The sequence below is a fragment of the Bactrocera latifrons genome, unplaced genomic scaffold (genome assembly GCF_001853355.1).
Source record: "Bactrocera latifrons isolate USDA-ARS-PBARC rearing strain unplaced genomic scaffold, ASM185335v1 scaffold_197, whole genome shotgun sequence".
NCBI classification, from domain to species: domain Eukaryota; kingdom Metazoa; phylum Arthropoda; class Insecta; order Diptera; family Tephritidae; genus Bactrocera; species Bactrocera latifrons.
This window is the reverse complement of record NW_017535485.1, coordinates 339,316-360,233: the sequence shown is the minus strand read 5'-3', so window position 1 is coordinate 360,233 and position 20,918 is coordinate 339,316. Positions and strand designations below refer to the sequence as shown.

Sequence of the window (20,918 nt, the reverse complement as noted above, 5' to 3'; positions counted from 1 at the left end):
AAAAATAAACTTTTATATCTTATTTTGCATTTTTAATATTTTTTTGTTGCAATAATTATATCATTTGAAAAAATGCTACTCTTCTATTTTCTCGTATTGAGCAAATTTTTATTTACTGTTGCAGTGCATAGTTGTTGTAATTACGGTAAGAAGCGTTTATGCAAAATTTAATTAAATTTCGTTAGCTATTAATACACGTAGTACACATTTACAATTATAATTTTGTTATGTTATTAAGAAGAAATAATTAAATTTTAAAACTTATTGAATATTTGAGCCTAATTTGTACTATTGATATTTTAGTATTCATAATTTTGTAAATGAACGGGATTAAATAAGACAACGGTGTTTATTTTTAGAACACAGTACGCAAAGGTACTTGTACGTATGTATGTATAAATATGTATATGTATGCATACACACATGTGCATATGTATGTGCATACTACTAAGTATGTAAATCCTATTGCCGTTTTCATTCACGCAAGCAAATGCTGAGCAAATATTAAGATTGCATAGTTAAACAATTTACACATGTGTCTACATATACAATTTCATAACAACAACAAATAATATTAGTATTTTTAATAATAACAAGCTAATTTCAGTTCACTTGTTTGGACAGCAATAAAGTCCATCAAATTGAGTGCTTGCATATACAAAGTAATAATACATATCCTACATACACATGTCCATTCACACATACACAGACATACAAGTAAGCACTTTTTGTTTGCAATTAAATTCGGTTTGAAGTCAAGTGCATAGGCAAGCACAAATCATGTGCATACATACACACATACATTAAAAAAAACCGATATTATATATCATACTTTGTATTGTATTGTTTTAAGGGAGATTTAATTGTTTAAACACTATTTTACTTTTCATATAAATTGATTCGATTATTTTATTTTGATTTTTGTTATTTATATATACATTTTAAATTATATTGCCTTCATATAATACATACCTATGTTATGTAATGCATACATACAAACAAACAAAGAAATTCATACAAACTCGTCGAAATGGCGAGCGAGTTAAACCTAAGCGCCGTTAACTCTGCACGAAGGCACATTAGTTTGATTGAAAAGTGTAAAAGTGTAATAATCATAGTTATTAACATGTGAAAATTAAAGTACGAAACTTAAATATATGTGATCGATTAATTAATTGTTTTGTGCATTTTTATTGTCGCTCGATATCGATAGGGCGGATTTTCAGCGTACAGCTGTTTCGCAAAGCTGAAGTTTTCGATCGAGTAGTGGAAAAGCCTCTACAGAGGGAGGATATAAAAGGATTGTTGCGTTGGGATGATTGATGTTCGACTATGCGTCTGCTCCGGGATACACTTAAAATACCGATGTTCAAAACACCGACAAATCAGAACACCGAAAAATCAAAATACCGGCAAATCCAAATGCCGACATGGCAAAAATTTTTTATCTTGTCCGCCCTTATGACTAAGGGTTATGATCCGGAGCGTGTTTGTGGCCAGAGGCCATAGGTCGTAGGGTCTTGAAAAAATAACGCCACCTTTTCTTGATTTGTCGGTATTTTGATTTGTCGGTGTTTTGACTGTCGGGATTCTGAATTTTGAGATTTCGATTGTCGGCATTACGTGGTACACTCGTGATCCCTGATCCAAAAGTATTGTCTTAATAAATCCATTGATTGATGCGATGTGTGGGAAGTGGCAACGTCTTGTTGAAAACCAATGTCGCTGAGATCACGAGCTTCAATTTCATCATGACGCGATGGCGATCGCCATTGACGTTCTCACCTTCATTATTTTTGAATAAATAAGGACCGATGATTCCACCGGCCAGCAAACCACATCAAACCGTTGTTTTTTTCTGGAAACAAGGATAGCTCTTGAATATCTTGAGGTTGCTCGTCGTCCCAAATGCAGCATTTTCGGTTGTTTACATACCCATTGAGTCAGGAAAGTACTTCATAGTTGAACAAATTTTGACTCGAAAACGTCGGATCTTGGAATTATTTAAGAGCACATGGAGCAAAGTGATGCCGCTTGTGTTGGGCAAGTGGCTTACGTATTTTGTTCGAATTTTTATTGGCTCCGTAGACTCGACAAAAGAACATAAATATTCTCGAAATAATATTACCAAAATAAAAGCTTTCACAAATCGAAATCGGTTAAAATGACAAATTCATTAATTTGATTAAATTAAATTAAATAATCTGATTAAATTTGTCTGAAGTCATTTAAGCACTGTTCACAAACCAAATCGATAAACAATCCCTAATTTTACAGCCACGGAATCATTTAAAATGTTGCAGAAGAGTTTTGTGGAGACTTTTCTATCACGAACACAGGTATTTTAATGACACAAATCATTTGATGAAGGTCGTGAAGTCATTAAAAACTTGCCTCATGGACGTCGTTCATCTACCTTTGTTAATCATGGAAAAAGTAGAAAAAACAGAGCTTGAAAATTGTCGTGTTGACATCAAAGAGATTCCAGAGGAACTGAACATATCTTATGGATCGACTAAACAGATTTTGGTTAATGCTTAACAACGTTGCTGGAGACACCTCATTAATGAAACGCAACCTTAGTGGGACGTGACTTGGGTTTATGAACAGGATTTCGAAACTGTCCAACAATCTAGCGAATGAAGATTATAAAAGAGCAGAAACCACAAAAAACTTTCTCAGCCAAAGTTTATAAGAAGTCTATAGAAGTCTATATATTGAATCAAACGTTGGCGTACTTGCATTGACTCAGAAGCCTATTTTGAGGGTTTTTTATTGCCATCAAAAAACGTGAAAATATATGAAAATATACATATATTTATTAATTTCGGGTAACACTTAACCATTTTAGAAATATAAAGTAATTTAATATAATTACGTCAATGCATTGTTTCTCTTTAAGCAAATGTTAAAGCTTTTAATGACCCAGGTTGTAGGCCTTTACTTGTCTTCAATTATGTCCAATAAAATACAGCAATGAGAAATCATATAATAATATTATTGTATACATATAGGGTGGCCCACAACAGCAACAGCTTAGCCGCTGTGGATCTTGGCGCCGAAAAGTGTTCATCTTCAAATAATTGAATAATACTATATGTATTTTAGAGGGAGTGATAAAGGGATGATGACGATGCTTTAGTACCGGATTTCAAACTATGATTCTATAATCGAAAAGCACAATCGACTACTGGAGTGCCAGTTAATCATCTTGCCAGTTATCCCGGTGTGGCCAGTTGACTCGCTGCCTGCGTGTCTTTTACGAAGTCATTTGCGACTCAGCTCGGTTCATAAAGAAGCAGAATCGTTATATGTATATGTACTATACATATATTATATAACCGCGTAAGCGGTGTCTACGCCAGTATAGAAGAAGTCTTTAAATAAAAAAAAACCTGCTCATGAGCCATCCTGTATATCTTACCAACTATTACTTTGTTTAAACCTTGAAGTTTTCAGTCTTTTTACACATGTGTTTGTTAAATAATTTCCTCCCAAGGTTTTAAGTAAACCAGTCCGTACCAAATTAATTTATGATAAGACTATTTACTACTAAAGCACCTGCAGCAACAATTCTGATTTTCGCCAACCCGCTGCATTAACTGTAAATATTTAAGTAAGATTACTCTTAATTACTAACCGAGTGCTGATTTTATTAATGTTAGGTTATGTTGAGATTGTGCGATTTTAACACGGAAATTATCAACGGTATCCAGATTCTACAATATATTAGAAGATGTTTGCAAAAAACAACCTGCACGTTTGGTTGTAAAAATATTTGTGTAAGATTTGTGCATTTACGGCGCTTTCTTAGAAGTTGATTTACGCACTTTTATGAGTGTTATAAACAAATACTGTCGTGGCGCTTATCGCTGGAAAAGGGATTATTATTTCTTATTGTCAGTTGGAATATATTATCTCTTTGCCCAAAGTTTATTCAAGGCGACTTCTGAAGTCAACTAATAACTCTTATCAGAAAGAATAAAAATGTATTAGTCATAAATTTTTATATTTGTGTACAGACCCTGCCTGTTAAAAAAAATTCATTTTGCTAAAAATCTTTACTATCACCTTCAAAATAGATTCGTTTTCAGATAATACAGTCATTTTAAGACTTAAATCGATTTACTAAACACTTGCTATAAGCCTCGACTTAAATGGTCTCCGGTGCCTTCAGCGAAATTTGGTTTTTCGGTTTCCGCTCACTCTTGGAGCTCCATTCGCTAGAGTGTTGGACAGTTTCGACGTTATATTTATAACATTATCTTGTCAGTAATTATGCATTTGATGAATGTAGGATCCTTAGCAACGTTCTCAAGTATTTCTCCCGGGACCTCTAGGTTGGGTTGGGTTAAAATGCTTGATCCCCCAACTTTGCGGAGGAGATCATAGTTGGACAGTTATTTACAACACGAACGAAAAAGCGTCTGTAGTTGGATATCAGCTATCAGCAAAAATATTTAATTAAGACCCTGACCTATCACAAATCTGCTTAGCTGTTTTATTTATATTTTCGCTTTTTCACCTAGAAGTCTAAAGGTAAGACATCCGAGGTGTTTTCATCTTGACCTGATAAAGGAGGTTCTTCCAGGAGAAAATGTTGAGATATTTCTATCTTACCTTCTCTCAAACAGCTGATGCAGCTGGCATCCGGTAGGATATTCAATCTTACTGCATGAATCCCAATCGGACAATGACCAGTCAGAGCTCTTACAACCAGCGAAAGGTGGATCTTGCTGAGAGTGCAGAGTTCTCCGGATCTCCTGCGATTTTCCTTTGTGCCACATGGATCTTACAACTTCAAAGCTGTCGCTTGTCGATTTGATCTGAGGTCCAACAGTCCATTTTGCAATCTCTACTCGATGGCGTTGTTACAAAAGATGCAGGCCTTTTTCCATGATTAACAAGGGTAAATTTACGACTTCCATGAGACAAGTTTTTAATGACTTCACCACCTTTACTGAGTGATTTGTGCAACTCAAGTACTTGTGCTCGTTACAAAATGTACTCTCCAAAAAACTTTTGCATCATTTTCATTAATACCGTAGCCGGACTTAATAAAAAAGGAGTTGTCAAGAAAAGAAATTTTTTATCAATTCGGTGGGCGATTGCAGTTTATATGAACTAGTTTGGCTCAGATTTGATCAGATGGTACACTTGATGTTAGAAAAGGTAGGGTGGTATAAGCGACTAAGTAATCTCTAAGCTTAATGGAACTATGAAAAGGGATTGCGTCATTTACGTACGAAAACTGATATTTAATACTATATTGACTCTACTAGATATTTCGATAGTATTAGCGCGACGAGACTTGTGCTTTGCCTAGGTAGAAAGACCTAGACAAAAATACCAGAAATACTTCCTTTCTTTATCAGAGCGGTCGGTATTGGGATACTCAAGAAAAGGGTGCTATATATCGATCGAAAAATTTTATGAACTATAAGTAAGTAGTTTAACTAGTTATTTTTAACGCAAATATCAAACTGTCTACCTAACTATCTTTTATGAGCCTTTCTAAAAGCTTAATATCTTACATTATAATTTAATTATATATATTTCGTAAGTTCTCTACTTAATACAACTTTGACCACACCAGACAGCGGTAAACAGTCATAAGCAATTTTAATTGAACTAGTAAGGTGCTATAAATTCGGATGACATCGAAAATTGAAGTTTTTATACGTAAAGTACTACCGGAAATCGGTATATTCATCAGGGAATTTATTTTATACAATTTTTAGTTTGTAATCACTGATCTGATTTTATTGGGATATGTCGCACTGATCGGAAGAAAGGAGATCCTCATATTGCGGAGCTTGCATTAAGGTAAAACCTCACTTGGATCAGAGTGAATAATACGGCAATGTCTGCAACCATGTTTTGGTGTAAAATCTTTGTTGATGCTTGGACTATCTATTTCAAGATCAAATAGGCTCTTGGGTTGTACCAATTGACTTGACGTGCGCTTAGCAGGCGCTGGTCGACGATCAGCTCCTGTGCGACTGCATGATCCTTTTGGCATAGAGTTGAACGCAGGAGATCGACTGAACTACTTTCTCTTAGCAGAGTTCTTGGCAGTCGCAGGGCTGGACACTGCTGGGCATTCATGCGATAAGGTTAGGAATCTTGTAGGACACAAATTGTCAAAGTTGTATGAATGCGGGTGGGATTGAAACAGCCAGGTACTTTTTCTTTTGAAGACTGCGGTGGACACATCTGGGCAGTCTTGTCTTCGGAAGTCCAGAAGACATCACCTAAAATAACATTAGCCATCTCAATAAATTTGTGATAGGCTCAAAGCGCTTCATCTATTTGTAATGATGCTATGACTTAATATGTTTGACGTATAGCTACCACAACGGACTGGCGTTTTAAGCTCTTCAAATGATATTCCTGTTAGGATCGACCTTTTAGTCTACACTGATAAAATTGATTTTTAAGCTAAACGTTAAATTGTTTGAGTAGTTTTGACGATGTAAAACTTCTCCTAAAGATGGGCAATGTCACATTAAAGTGATAAATTTTGAAACAGGAATTTTTTTAAACTTTTGAAATTTTATTACCGAACGCTAATATAATTTTAAGCTTCCGACTAAATATGCAATAAAACCTATGATATGACTTCCACGAATCGACTTCACCCAATCTATTGAGATTACCACACCTTCATGTGCCTTTGCGCAAACCATTTCCGATTCATTGAAGACGTAACAAACAACCGTTATGTGGCGTAAACATTTGTGTCCGACGAGAAATGTATACTTAAGTATGTATGGAACTACTTGAGGATCTTTATATAAAGATAATACAAAATATATAATATTACACAAACAACTGAAACTTTATCATTCGTAAGTGTTTTTAACTTAGAGATCAGAAATATACGTATGAATAATGAGCAAAGCATAAATGTAATCTAAACGAATCGGCTGAATAAATACATCAGATAATAAAGATAAATGTCGAACGAAATTTTATGGATGATTTGTCAGATATAAATAGGCGGATGTTGCTATAAATCCTCGCAGTTACTAGTTACTAGTGTGAATTAAAACGACGCACCGTGTTTGTTCTTAAACTAGAAATTTGATATACGAGAAAAGTTATTAAAAGTCGAATTTTATATACGAAAATGTTTGGAAAAGTAAGTCCAGGTGTTATAAACACACGTAACTGAAATAATATTGAAAAAATGTCCGAAGTTTTAAGTACTTGAATTTCAATACGCTTATGAGAAATTGTCGAAATAGTGTTCAGATCGGAGTAAAGGCTCACGATCTTTAAGGATTGTAGAAAACACATTAAAAAACACATACTACGTTAATCACCTTTGATATCCCATTCTTCCAAAAAATATATTTTTTATTTGAGCTATGGGATTCAGCAGGTTTCATGTCAGGAATATACTCACTGGTTTGAAGACGTTTCCCGACGATGGTTCCTTAGCAGCAAGCACTTTTGTAAAGTTTTGGATTATCATGCGAATTTGAATTTATGAACTCTGGACCGTTCCGGAATACTATCCATAAACATAAAGTGGAAGATTTTTACATTGAAATCAAGTTAAGCCTTAGAGATATTTTGAGTTACTACGAAGACATTTTTTATGTATACATATTTTCTGTCACCATGGATTAAGCTCAGAGAAGACTGCCGAAGATTTCTCACATTAATATGAGCAATAATAAATGATATCCGCATAATTTGTGAATGTGAGGACTTTCTGTACTCAATGCAAATATTCTCACGCAGACTGAGAGCACATGGTTAGTTGACTGCAAGGGAGGCACTAGAGTAACAGACCACACTTAGACCATTGTACTTCCGAATAGTAATCAAATTAAGTCTTATCCTGCAACTCAATTGATTTAGTAAATGTCTACAACTCTCCTGCCCAATGTCTCTTAAGTTAGAACATTGGAATCCATAAAATATATATCGTCTCATACGGCTGCAGCCTTATCATACTCCGCGCATGCTCTGCATTCCGCCGAACCCACTTGTAAATTTTTGAGAAGGTTGGATCGTAAGAATAGCAGTCCTGTGTTCAGTAGCATATTCCATTGCCTAGAAGACGAAGCTTTTTGGTTTGTCCACCACCAACACTACCTCAAAGTAACTTTGTTTAATAACCTGCATTGCTAGTGTTTTAAGACCTGTGCTGTTGTCTCTAAGGTCAATTGCTTCAAGCAACCCCTGAAGGAGCTGAATGATCTGGGGTAGCTTATGGAATTGTGTTCCCAACTGCCCTCGAGCACTCCAACCCGCCTGCCTTTTAGTTTCCTTTCAACTCTATATTACTGCATAATCTAACGCAGTGAAACTTGGTATTGCCGCTTGGCTATTCCCTAGAAAGTTTATGGACTTGCTGATTAAAGCAGAAGACCGCTGGGTGGTCTGAATTGTAGAAATTTAGTTTGAACCTTCCTTCTGCGTATAGCTTACAATACAAGAAGCTCGTTACTATTGGGCCCTTTTTGTAAAAAGACAGAGTTCTGTTTTCTCCGCATTTACAGTAAGGCCGGGACCCACTGCCCAATTGGCAGAGTTGTCTAAGACCCTTTTCATGAGCCGGGATGTGCGATTAAGATTCGTCTCTGGACAAAATGCAGCGAAGTTCTCTTGTCGAGTAGAAATAATAACTCATTGATCAAGGTTACCCAAAGCAAAGGAATAACATGAATCCTTGCGTGGTGTCACAAGTGATCTGGTGAGCGATTTTTATACCTTTCCCATCGAATATGGTTTGCCTTTTGCTTAACTTATAACTAAACCAGGCCAGCAGGTTCTGATGAAAGTCAAAAGAAGCGATAGCGATATCAAGCTAGGGAGAATTGGCGTTTTCTAAAAAACTTTCGATTGTCCCAACTAAGTAACTATTTCATGTATAGTTGGTCCTTTAGTACAAACTATTTCGGTAAATAAGTAAGTATTAATATTCTCTCTTCACAGATAGTAACAACTTGTTTGTCTTTGGTGTTGGCGTCAACATTAGTCTCGAGTCAATCGCAATGTGGCGTCTGTATGGATAATTTCGCACTATGCGTAAATGAGACCACCTACCAAATGTGCTCTGAAGCGACAACAAGTGAGTACTTAACAGTTACATATATGTAAATATTATATTTCGGCCATGCATATTTAAACGAAAATTCGGCCTTGCAGTGGCACCGTCTGATGAAGAAATCTACACTTGCCCAGACAATAAATACTGCACGGATTCGATAAATATATGTGAGCAGTACCCGGATGGTGTCAATATTAAAGCGGTTTGTGCAGGTCAGGAAGATTCTACAGCATGTAGCAGCACATGTTCTGACAAGACAAATGGACAGCTCATTTGCTTAAGTACAACGCAATTCGGTATATGTAGAGGTACAACAACGTTGGTACCTACCAATCCCCTCGCTTGTCCGACAGATCAAGTATGTAGTGAGGAATTGGTTTCTGAATTAAATTTGAAAAAAGTATGTGCGCCGCAAGCTGTGCTTGATTATGTAAGTATGTACTGAAAAATAATAGAAAACTGTTGTATATCTACATATATGTGTGTGAAATTGTCCTGGAAACTAATGCACTGATTCTAGTTTATTTTATGCTGAAGCTAGTACGACGAGTATGTACTTCCTGCTGGTTATATATGTTTATACATAGAGAATAATATCTGATTATAATATATAATTTTCTATATGTATGCATATTGATTGTAAAACTTTCGTTTTCATTTACAGTTTGAATTTAAGTCCACATGTTCAAATGAAAATGCGGTAACCCAAGCCACCACTACAGCATCAACATCACCAACTACACCAGTGAATGCATTGGGTTTATGCGAAAGCTCGGGCAAAACCGGATCTTATTTCCAAATACAAAATCCAGACAATTGCCAATCGTAAGTAGCATCTACATACCGCAGTGAACTCTCGACTTTCGTGAAAACAACGTTATGAAAATGCGTTCGATTCAACAGACAACTAGTTTAACAAGACAAAATTCACTACCGACACTTTTCACTGTGTTTGGGTCAGCATTTCTAGTTACCATAATGAATACAGTTTTCTTTTAGCATAAAAGGATATGTAATATACTTATCTTGACTTTGAATGGTTTAAGTGAAACTTTGGACTCTGAAATGAGGCTAATCGCAGAAGATGATCTTCCGATGAAAATCCGGATTATTTTCAAGTTGTTGCTCAGCCCAATCCGCGAACATACCATCATTCTGGTAGTCAAGCGGTTTCAGTTCTTGCGTCAATTTGATATTGTAAGGATGTAGGCCAAGATCTTTTTGCAAAATTCACCACAACAATGTCACATAGATGCCCATAGCTAGAGAACGTTGTGGGAGAGACTGATTTCTTCAATTGATGCGCTAGCGGCAGCTAAATTCTCGACACTACAGGCACTTCTTTGTCTCCCTGGCACGGGAACATTTTGTTCTGTGCCTGTGGATGCAAATTTTCCCACTAGACTCTCAATTGTTGATCAGACAGGACGATAATGTCGACCAAAAATTGAACGTAGCGCGCTTAAAGTTGAGGCCACTGATGCCGAATTGCGGTAATACCATTTTAACAATTTCAACTCGTTGTTGGATCTTATATCTTTCTATAATGAAATTCCAAGCTTTACTGAAGAGAAAAGTCAAAAGAGCGAGAAAAAATATGGTGTCGTTTGCTGTCCCTATCGTTAAACTTTTGTCGCGCTCCTACTGAAAAACCCGTTACATTTGTAATACTTGTGAATAACGCTTCAAATAAGTAAGTGGACAAGTGTCCCACACTTAAAAAATCCAATGTTTCCGCCATACCCAGGTAGTTCTAGATAAATAATTTTTTTTACGGTTTTTTTTTACTGGAAAATTATCGAAATTCACAAAAACTTATGCGCGGAGAAATCTATAAAAATCCGAACTTAAGTATATTTTTGTATAGACACATGTATGTATGTAAATATATTTGTTTCTCATGATTTCGATTTTTTGTCTTCCTTAGATATATATATTGTCAACGTGATGCCTCCTCCTACATATCAATGGTTCTGCAGTGTAAGGCCGGTTTGTTCTACAGCGTAGCGCAGAATAGATGCATTAGTGGTGTACAGTGTCCACAATGATTGATCGATAAGATGATTATGAAGTGAGCAAGCTTGAAGAATACAAATTTGATTTTTTTAGCGATAAATTTTTTTAGTAAACACTTTTAATAAATAGCTTGTGCACTCATACATGATATGTACTAATATACAAATAAAGCTTTATGGAAAAAGTGCAATTCTTTAAATTTATTATTTATTAGTGTATCTTTAGGTGAGGTAAATACTTATAAGACACTCACGCTTCTGATGAATGAGTTCTAGTATAAAGTCTTACATAAAATCGTAAATTGTAATCTATGGACTTGGAAATATTGGCATTATCTTACATATTTAGCGGGCGGGTGGAAGTGGTCTCGCCATCAATCCAAGATGGCAAACATCCGGCAGGTACAGTAAAATATCTAGAGCTCAGGAAAAGCAATATTGAAGAGCGAGCAAAAAGGCATCGATTGCTTTATACTGATGTAGAGGAGCCAATGACGAAAGATGGCATCTATCACCAAAAGTGGTCTACTAGATCTATGGCACCATGGTATTTTATTCTATGGCGTCTTTATGTGGTGGAGATCTCTAGATAAGACCAACTATGGCATTTAACGCCATCTTGCATATAGTACCTGTAGACATCGGTGGCTGCGAAAGTTGCAATCACACTCAGAGAATCTGGATTTAAAAAAAAACACGTATCTGAACATTCGGATATCCCACACATGTTGACTTCATACCGGATTGCGTAGATTGTAGAGTCGCCAAACCGAACTCTGTTCCATATATAAGAAGCCATTGGTGGAGAGGGGCGGTGAGCATATTTACGGATGGGTCAAAGCTTGGGGGAGAGGTTGGTGGAGGGTTTTACTTTCAAGAGCTATCTATCAACTTCAGACTCAGCTTTCAAACCGATGTTGCAGCCATTAACGTAGCAGTTGATCTGCTGCTTCGGAGTGCAGACTCCTTCAGAGAAGTGACCATTCACTCAGATAGCAGAACGGCGGTACTATCCTTGAACTCATTTATAGTGCTTTCAGGGCTGGGCGAGGAGTGGCTAACCACGCTGTCAATAGCATCGAGTGTCTTTGTGATAGTACTGGCATGAATGCCGACAATTTTTAGACGTGTTTTATATCGTCACTACTGTCAGAGAAAGTTCATTAAACTTATTATGGGTCGAGCCCACCTTTTTAAAAATTTGAATCCGCAGATGCCTCCCCTTACTGTATGTTAATTTACATATTAGTTCGAACTTTTTATTGGGTCAAGGAACATTCATACCAAGAAAGTAGCTTATAAATTAAGAACAACGTCTCACATAAAACAGAAGAGACTACAAAGTTGATTGAACACATTTAGCAGACATTGAAATTAAAAGTTTTTTGAACTCGAATTAGCACTTTTCACTTGGTTTCGCTTTTGCGTTACGCCGGGCTTTCTTACATTAAAAAATGTCTGTGGATGACCCAAAGAAATTTCTAAACCAATATCTATTTTATAAAAGGAAATCAACTATAACGGCTCTACAGCACGTTTCGAAGATACAAAAGCAATGTAACAACAAACAAAAAATGAGGGAAATATACATATGTTTGTATGTATGTATATATATTTTCGTTCAAGATCAACCTGCATACTAGATACATATGTAGTATATAGGTTCGTACAAAATTTGTTCACTTATTATATACTTTAAGACAAGATAACATAAGATTTTTCTTAATACGGCCAATGTTAGCTGGAATACTGATAGTTTGTTATAGCAGGTTGATACCCAGCAGTAAATATGATGTACAAGTATGTGTAATTTTTTTAACGACTGATTTTTATAAAAAATAAAAAACATTTGTTTTTATGACTGCAAACTACAATTTTTAGATTAGTACAGTCTGGTAAATATCATAACCTAGATGTTTACAGTACGTCAGATTCGTGAGAAGAACATCGGCAAACATATCGACACCCAATACCGTTTTGTGGATTTCTAAGCTACTTTTAACAGCACCGAAATGAGCTGCCTAATCGACGTCAGGATTTTTTTTGACTTTAGATGATCCTGTAAGGAGTTAGCCTGCTAACGCGGCCGCATCTTTTTTCCGAGGGATCGTCGGAAATGGCGCCGCAGTGGCCGAGTTTAAAATTTCTTTTTCAAAAATTTCAGAATTTCTTTGTTATACACTATTAACATTAAAAATTCTAATAAAATATTAAATTTTTTTATACCCTAGAAAACACATGTAACCCCTTAAAATGTTGCAATGCCGACTAGTGCTGTTTGAAAATGGACACATTTTGGAACTAATTCTCCAGCAGTGCTCATATATAGCATACATACATAAGCCATAAACAATATTTACTTAAATCTTAGCGAATTGCGGAATTTATAAAAAGCATAGAGACATGAACTTTCAAAGAATAGTCACGCTGAAGTTATCTGCGAAAGATATTGCCAAGTAAATTCGTTAACAAAATGCAAATTAAACGCGAAGTTTTGGTAAGCAGGCGCCGTTATACTCGTTTTACGGTTATAATAATTTAACTTTTTTTTAATTTCGACCACAGCAAACGCTGTGCATCCTTTCAATAAGTGTTTGGTATGTGAGCGGCCAAGGATGCAATGTCTGTCAGAGCAATAGCGCAGCTTGCATTAATGAAACATCATTCTATCTATGCTATGGAGGTACACAATTACAAATATAAGTGATTTTTTTTTACTAAATAATTCTTTTTAATGAAAATACATACATAGGTACCGTACCCATAACGGATCAGATGTTTCATTGCGCTGATGGACTCATCTGCTCGAATTTACCTAATATTTGCTTTCAGAGCAATGGTGCCTCGGCCAGCTGCGGTGATACGTCTAGTTGTGGTTTGTGCAATGAAAATCAAGTATTCGCCTGCACGAGTCGCAACACCTTTGCATTTTGTTTTGGCGCAACAAAGCCCACTGATGTGACTGGCAGCTGTCCGACGGGGCGAATATGTGATGCATCGACGCAGAATATATGTGTTACAGAAGTGCAGGCAAGTTTCAAACCATATATACATATGTACATAATTTACAAATACATACAGTGGCTCCATCGCATAATCGGACAAGAGTACTTCTAACATAAATGTCCTCCAAACATAAAGATAAAAAAAGCAGAGTGTATTGTTTTTTGCTTTGATTTACCCTTCATAATACTGTCTCTCTTATCAATAAAAAGACAACAGTTATATATAGTATGTATACAAACTAAAGCATTTATGAAGTGTTAATAATAACAAAAAATCACGTTAAGCTCAGTTGTACCGAAGCTACATACATATAACACCCTTCACAACCAAAAACTGTTTTCATACAAGAACTTTAATTTGATCGTTCAATTTGTATAGCAGCTATAAGCTATTGTGGTCCGACCTGAAAAAATTTGTTCGCAGATTGCAGCGTTGCTTTGTACAATAATTATATCTTTTGGGGAGAGAATAACGTGTGTAAGGCTTCAGGACAATATCTCAAAAGTTGAGGGACTAGTTCGCGTATAAAGACAGACGAACATCTCTAAATGGACTCAGCTCGGCACGCTGATCATTTACATATATACATACATATACATATATACATTATATATAGTCTCCGACGTTTACTTCTGGTTTTTGCAAACTTCATTGCATTACTTATTATGCCTTGTTCAAGTAAAACACAGTAAAAATTTATATGAAAATATTTATTATGCATTTAAAAATCATATTCACTGTATCTTTTGTACGTCTTTAATACTATTCCTTTTGTAAATAACAATAAATATTTATTAATTACAGAGCACGTCAATTATTTGTAATTTGGATAGTCCGATAGAAACAAGCTTGGCAGATAATGCAACAACATTTTGGAACTAATATTTCGTCGATGAATATTCCTATTTTATTTTATATAAAAAACTTAATCGCTTGTATAATATCAATAATAAAAACTAATTAAATATTATAGATCCTCTTCATCATCTATTGAATTTATAGTGTCTGCAAGCCATGCTCTGACTTCACCTAAAGCGGGTAAGCGAAAACGCCACTCATCATTTATGTATTTATACACTTCATCGCCAAGCTGCAGCAAGTCCATGGCCACACGTTGCTCGTCGGGTTTCCATTCGCGATCCGCACCGCCGAACATCTCCATGCGCAGCAATGCAAGCATAGATGATGATATGTATTTTTTAATACCGTTAAATAGTTGTGCCTTTGACGGCGTGTTTTGCATATTATTGTGTCCTCCAGAGTAACGTCGATTGCCAATGGCGATCTCTTTGCCGATTGACGATGACGGTGCCTGACTAGTGGTTACTGATTCCTTTTGCTTTAGCTTCTTTTGTTTTTCATATTCCATGCATTTTTCACTTAAACGGTCTTTTTCTTGCTGCAAGCGTTTGTTTTCCATCGAAGTATTTTTGTTGATCTCTAACTCATTTTTATATTTATTTTCCAATTCTTCATAGTTTTCCAACAGATTTTGGTATGCGGTAGTGGCTTTGTCCAGCTCAATTTCTGTTCTACTTAAACTTGTTGTTTTCTTCTTTAACTCCTCTTTTGATTGCCCGAGCTCTTTCTCCAGCTCCCGAATTCGTGCTAACAATTCCTCTGTTTTCTTAACATATTTCACATCTTTATCTTGCAGTTCTTTAGAGAGTTCATCACATTTTTGCTGGTTGAATATATTATCACTTTCTAATTCAACTGAATTCTCACTTATATAATTTTCAATCTGGATGAAATCATATTCCCCTTCTTCTTCTGCTTCTATTGATACATCCTCGCCTGCCGCTTCAGATTCGAAATTTCCTTCGGTATCCAGTGGTAAATCCAACGCTGAGGCGCTTTGATCAATTTTTATGTTAATAATTGTATCAGCTGGTATTGAGTCACTTGGTTTGGAAGGTAAGTTGATAGCAGTGGAGTTTAAAATTTTCATTTTTTTTGCGCTACTGCAATCGTCAAAGCTTATATAATCGTTTTCTCTATTCCTCTTTTCAATAAGTAATTGGCTAGCTTCAGCTGTATTTCCTAATACAATATTATTTTCCTTTAAGTATTCACTTACAATCAAATTGTCATGAAAGGTGAAGGCAAACACATACCCTTCCGGTGGAATTAAATGTTTTAGTGTACACTGTGGTAATTTGATCAATTCGGGTCCACCATTCTCCTCCTCGTGTGAATAATCCAAAGCCATTTCGTCATTTAAGCGCATTAGTGTTGGCTCAGCGCCCTTATTTAAGCCGTCCCGTTTATAGTTTTTAAAACATTCATCACGAAAGTGTCTTGCACAAATAACGCGGTTCTTTTGGTAGGCCTTGTTAAAGTCAAGGAAGTGCATTGTGTTGGCTAATGTCAACCAACGTCGGTAGAGCTCTCTTTGCTTTAGTGGAAAATGGAAGAAATGCATGCCGGGATTATGAGACGTCCCCACAGGGCAGCGGCGAAATGAACAACGACATCCTCCCATTTTCAAATTTCACACGTTAGTTAGAAGTTTTTTAAGTTGAGCACGCAACAATTTAGGAGTTTCCTTTGAACAAATGTTTATTTCTATTTAATATTGAATGAACAAATAGAGATGTGCAACGCTAATAATTATTATTCAAAGCTATCGATAACTTATGAGTATCAATTTATATATACCTATCAAGAATTAAGATTCGATTTAAAGACACACAAATAACCAAAAAATTTCCACTGAGCTTCAAACAAGTATTATTTACGCGAAAAGTGCAAATCAAAAATATTAACTGAGAATCAAGATGATAATTTTTCTATTAATTTTTAATTTAATTTTATTTTTTATTGTTGTACAATTGTTTTTAGTTAAAAGGAATTAAATGGTTTCACTATAATAAGAGTGAGAAGGAAATTTATATGAAAATTGTATGTCGCAAATTTTTGAAAGCATCTAAATTCGTAAAGTCTAGCCTCGGCCTTAATGAGTAAAAAGTCATCGAAAATTTCGATGCCATACTGATGAAAATCTTAACTGCTGGTAGAAAACAATTGCAATATTTTAGAACTATTTTAATATTTCTAGTCAAGGGCACGCTTGTTAATTTGAAAAGCGCTATAAAATAGTTTTTGAAATATTAATAAATATATGAGTTTTCCAGATTAATTATTATCTATTTGAAAGTATAAACAATTGTTACCGGTATATCTGGCATGCTGTGATTAATTTTTATTGAAAGTTGGCAACGACGTTCGGTTAATGCGCTAGTAGCGGGCGTCGCGATTTTCTGAGTTTGTTCATTTTTATAGCTGCTCAACCTTGTTAAAACAAATAGAAAATGAAGAAAAATAAGCCACTATTGCATGATCCTCTAATAATTAATCGTGTTAAGCAGGTAAATATACGTTAATAATTAAGCTCGACTGCCTGATTTTGAACATATGTTGAGGTTATGTATATGAGGCTTTAAACTTTGAATTGGTGCTACCGAAATGACTGCATGTTTATATGCCGGATTAATGAATCGGTGATAAATTTTTTGCAGTATTTAGAAGAAAATGTGGACAAAAAGTTTTTGGATGTAAGTGTAATGACAAGGCAGTTGATGGAGCGTTATCCCGAGTATACACGTCGCAAACAAGCCCCCTTTCGTGCGCTTGTTGAGCAAGGTGAGTTAAATACATATGTTTCCATAAATGTGTATGTACCAGTGGTAAAAAAAGCACTTTTGCTAATCGTTTATTATTTTGCGTTTTTCATTTGACTTTTTATTGTCATTTTCAGCTTATCGCATTGTTTCACACAGTTATGGCTTGGAAAGTCAACCGTCAAGTGGAGATGATTCGGATGGTTCGGATTTGGAAGTTATGGACGTAAGTTTGTTGATTTTTTTCATAATATATAAACTCTACTTCTAACATTGTCTATTTTTCAGGATTCGGTGTCTAGTAATCTGATGAACAATTTGATGAATAATCTTTATCAAAAACCAAAGACAAATGCATCGAAACAAACAACAACTAAACAATCTGCTGGTGAAGCGATTGATATCAGCAGCGACGATGATAGCGCGGATGATACTTGTACAAATGGCAAATCTTCAGACGGTAGTAAGTTAATACTAATAAATGATAAGAGGGCGCTTAGTAGTTTTTAATATCGGATCAAATTTTATTTTTCAAATAGTAGCCCAGAATGCAACAAGTACAACAAAATCATTTTCCGGTGTTATACTCACTAAGAGCAATGTACCACAAGAGTCATCGTCCAAGGGCTCATCAAATTCAGCCACGACTGATTCCACTAGTGGCGTATCTGTCACGCTTGGTGCGCAGAAACGTCATGAGTTTCCCGAATCGACGGAGCAACAACAACAGCCGCATAAAAAGCGTAAGTTGCCGTCGAATGGAGGCATAACTTTCGAATATTCCAAGTTCAATACGAATATACCCTTCATATCAATAGAGAGGAACGATAGAACTACTCAACCGTTCGATAGGCGAGACARTGAGCAGCAGCAGCAACATATGCGTCAGCAACTGCAACAACAACAAATGCAGCGTTCAAATCGTTTATCCAGTTATCAACAAAATAATGATGCCGTTTCTGGGGCATTTCCAACAACAGCATCAAGTCAAATTAATCAACTGCGTCAACGCAAGTTCAAGAAAGAAGTTGTTTTGCGCAAGTCTCGCGAAACTTTCCAAGATATCGGTGGTATGGAAAAAACACTGAAAGAGCTTTGTGAACTTTTAATGCATATAAAATCACCGGATATTTATTTCGTTTTGGGCTTAATGCCACCACGTGGACTACTATTACATGGGCCACCTGGATGTGGTAAAACCCTGCTGGCGCATGCAATTGCAGGTGTAAGTACAGATATACCAGCCTTCTTAATAATATAATACTTGCGTACACTATTTATTGATTTAATCTAAACTTTTTTTCAGCAACTAAACTTGCCGTTAATCGAAGTTGCGGCTACTGAGTTGATTGCCGGCGTCTCCGGTGAGTCGGAAGAACGCATACGGGACGTATTCGAGCAGGCGACCATGTATGCACCTAGCGTGCTGTTTATAGATGAAATCGATGCAATCTCCTCGAACCGTTCGATGGCACAAAAAGATATGGAACGTCGCATTGTGTCGCAATTGATAAGCAGCTTGGACAATTTAAAGTTAACAGAAGATGGGCAAAGCGTTTTGGTGATTGGCGCAACCACGCGACCAGATGTATTGGATCCGGCTTTGCGCCGTGTTGGACGTTTCGACCATGAGGTTGCTATAGGCATACCAACGCGCAAGGATCGCAAAGACATATTGACAATAATTTGCTATGGACTCTTGATTGATTCGAATTGTGATTTTGATAAAATAGCAGAGCTAACTCCGGGTTATGTGGGTGCCGATCTGCTGGCGCTTGTGTCGCGAGCTGCAACAATTGCAGTCAAGCGGAAGTAAGTATAAAAGTTTGGAAGCAATCCATCTTTTTTATGTAAACATTTTACCAACAGGTGCTCAGAATGTATACGCGCTTTCCAGTTGGAATCACAACGCAACATAACCATAGTGGATTTGGACGATGAAGCTGATGAAAGCACCGATGCTAGTAACAAACAAGCTGAACAAGACAAAAATGGTAAAGAAAAGGCATCAATTGACACAAATGTGAAAACAGATGACGAACAAAATGCAGAAGAAGCACAAACTACGGCAACCAGCAGCGTAACAAATGCGGACACGGAAAATGCTGAGGGAAAACCGGAAGGCCAGACAAATGGCGCCGAAACAGTAGAAGCAACGACTACGGAAAAGAAAGACGCAGAGGCCATGGACGTCGATGTGGAAGGTGAGGATGCAGCCAAAGCCGAATCAAGCAACAATGCAACAAATGTACAAATTGCCGACAGTAGCGTAAAATCAACGGAAATAGTCGCCACCACTATTGATGACACTAAAACAGGCGAGTCCAGCAAGCCCTCGTCGAACACAACAGATGCACCCAATCTATCGGAACCATCACTGTTGGAGCTACTTAATTGGCTCGACAATCCGCCAACGGATTTGACATGCGCATCTGAATTCTGCATCACCATAGAAGATTTCATGGAGGCGGTTAAAGTCGTGCAGCCGTCTTCGAAACGTGAAGGCTTCATAACAGTACCGGATGTGACGTGGGCCGATGTCGGCTCATTGCAAGATATACGCGAAGAATTGCAATTGGCCGTCTTGGCGCCGGTGAAATTCCCAGAAAAATTGGTCACGCTCGGCTTGACTGCGCCGTCGGGCGTGCTGCTTTGTGGGCCGCCGGGTTGCGGTAAAACCTTACTTGCCAAAGCCATTGCCAATGAGGCGGGCATTAATTTCATATCGGTGAAGGGACCGGAGCTAATGAATATGGTGTGTATAAATTTATGCTTCAAGCAACAAACCATTATTACTTGAATATATTGCATTTTTAATTTTTAGTATGTGGGCGAAAGTGAGCGTGCTGTGCGCTCTTGTTTCCAGCGTGCGCGTAACTCGGCACCCTGTGTCATCTTCTTCGACGAATTTGATTCGCTGTGTCCGAAGCGTTCCGACACAAATGAAGGCGGTTCCGGTACGCGTGTCGTCAACCAGTTGCTTACCGAAATGGACGGCGTGGAGGATCGGAAAGGAGTGTACATTTTGGCCGCCAGTAATCGGCCGGACATAATCGATCCGGCTATACTGCGACCGGGTCGTTTGGATACCATACTTTATGTGGGACTGCCGCAAAAGGAGGAGCGCGTCGCTATACTAGAGGCTACCACGAAGGTGAGAGACATTTTTAATTTTTATATTTTTTTAGTTTTTTTTAAATATTAAAA

At 36.8% G+C, this 20,918-nt stretch overlaps 4 protein-coding genes across 5 annotated transcripts in view; 3 read left to right on the top strand and 1 right to left on the bottom strand.

Moving 5' to 3' along the window:
• The first annotated feature begins 7,040 nt into the window (after positions 1-7,040).
• Positions 7,041-11,273, top strand: LOC108967743. The gene is made up of 5 exons (XM_018931353.1): positions 7,041-7,144; positions 8,953-9,088; positions 9,166-9,497; positions 9,732-9,892; positions 10,995-11,273. The coding sequence occupies exons 1-5, from the start codon at positions 7,133-7,135 to the stop codon at positions 11,113-11,115; spliced, it is 762 nt and encodes a 253-aa protein (XP_018786898.1). The 5' UTR covers positions 7,041-7,132; the 3' UTR covers positions 11,116-11,273.
• Positions 11,274-13,491: 2,218 nt separating this feature from the next.
• LOC108967722 lies at positions 13,492-14,970 on the top strand. Its single transcript, XM_018931321.1, has 4 exons — positions 13,492-13,579; positions 13,648-13,765; positions 13,835-14,112; positions 14,893-14,970. The coding sequence occupies exons 1-4, from the start codon at positions 13,556-13,558 to the stop codon at positions 14,968-14,970; spliced, it is 498 nt and encodes a 165-aa protein (XP_018786866.1). The 5' UTR covers positions 13,492-13,555.
• LOC108967742 lies at positions 14,784-16,680 on the bottom strand. Its single transcript, XM_018931351.1, has one exon. It carries the CDS (start codon positions 16,571-16,573, stop codon positions 15,056-15,058), a length of 1,518 nt encoding a protein of 505 aa, XP_018786896.1. The 5' UTR covers positions 16,574-16,680; the 3' UTR covers positions 14,784-15,055.
• A 633-nt stretch (positions 16,681-17,313) lies between these two features.
• Positions 17,314-20,918, top strand: part of LOC108967741 (nuclear valosin-containing protein-like) — a 4,632-nt gene continuing 1,027 nt past the window's right edge. Inside the window, exons 1-9 of one of the 2 annotated variants that reach the window (XM_018931350.1) lie at positions 17,314-17,459; positions 17,610-17,733; positions 17,849-17,937; positions 18,000-18,174; positions 18,254-18,454; positions 18,530-18,936; positions 19,018-19,523; positions 19,581-20,466; positions 20,536-20,865. In XM_018931350.1, the coding sequence (XP_018786895.1) occupies positions 17,403-17,459; positions 17,610-17,733; positions 17,849-17,937; positions 18,000-18,174; positions 18,254-18,454; positions 18,530-18,936; positions 19,018-19,523; positions 19,581-20,466; positions 20,536-20,865 (2,775 nt within the window). In that variant the 5' untranslated portion in view covers positions 17,314-17,402. Of the gene's footprint in view, positions 17,460-17,609; positions 17,734-17,848; positions 17,938-17,999; positions 18,175-18,250; positions 18,455-18,529; positions 18,937-19,017; positions 19,524-19,580; positions 20,467-20,535; positions 20,866-20,918 lie in introns of both variants that reach the window. The other variant, XM_018931349.1, reaches the window with a different exon arrangement.

Bases quoted from the DNA above. Each gene is read 5' to 3' on its own strand.
- LOC108967743 (XM_018931353.1), top strand. The intron at 9,089-9,165 runs GTGAGTACTTAA...TCGGCCTTGCAG, and splicing joins GTGCTCTGAAGCGACAACAA to TGGCACCGTCTGATGAAGAA. The intron at 9,893-10,994 runs GTAAGTAGCATC...TGTCTTCCTTAG, and splicing joins AATCCAGACAATTGCCAATC to ATATATATATTGTCAACGTG.
- LOC108967722 (XM_018931321.1), top strand. From the start codon at position 13,556: ATGCAAATTAAACGCGAAGTTTTG. The intron at 13,580-13,647 runs GTAAGCAGGCGC...TTTCGACCACAG, and splicing joins AAATTAAACGCGAAGTTTTG to CAAACGCTGTGCATCCTTTC. The intron at 14,113-14,892 runs GCAAGTTTCAAA...TATTAATTACAG, and splicing joins TATGTGTTACAGAAGTGCAG to AGCACGTCAATTATTTGTAA.
- LOC108967742 (XM_018931351.1), bottom strand. From the start codon at position 16,573: ATGGGAGGATGTCGTTGTTCATTTCGCCGCTGCCCTGTGGGGACGTCT.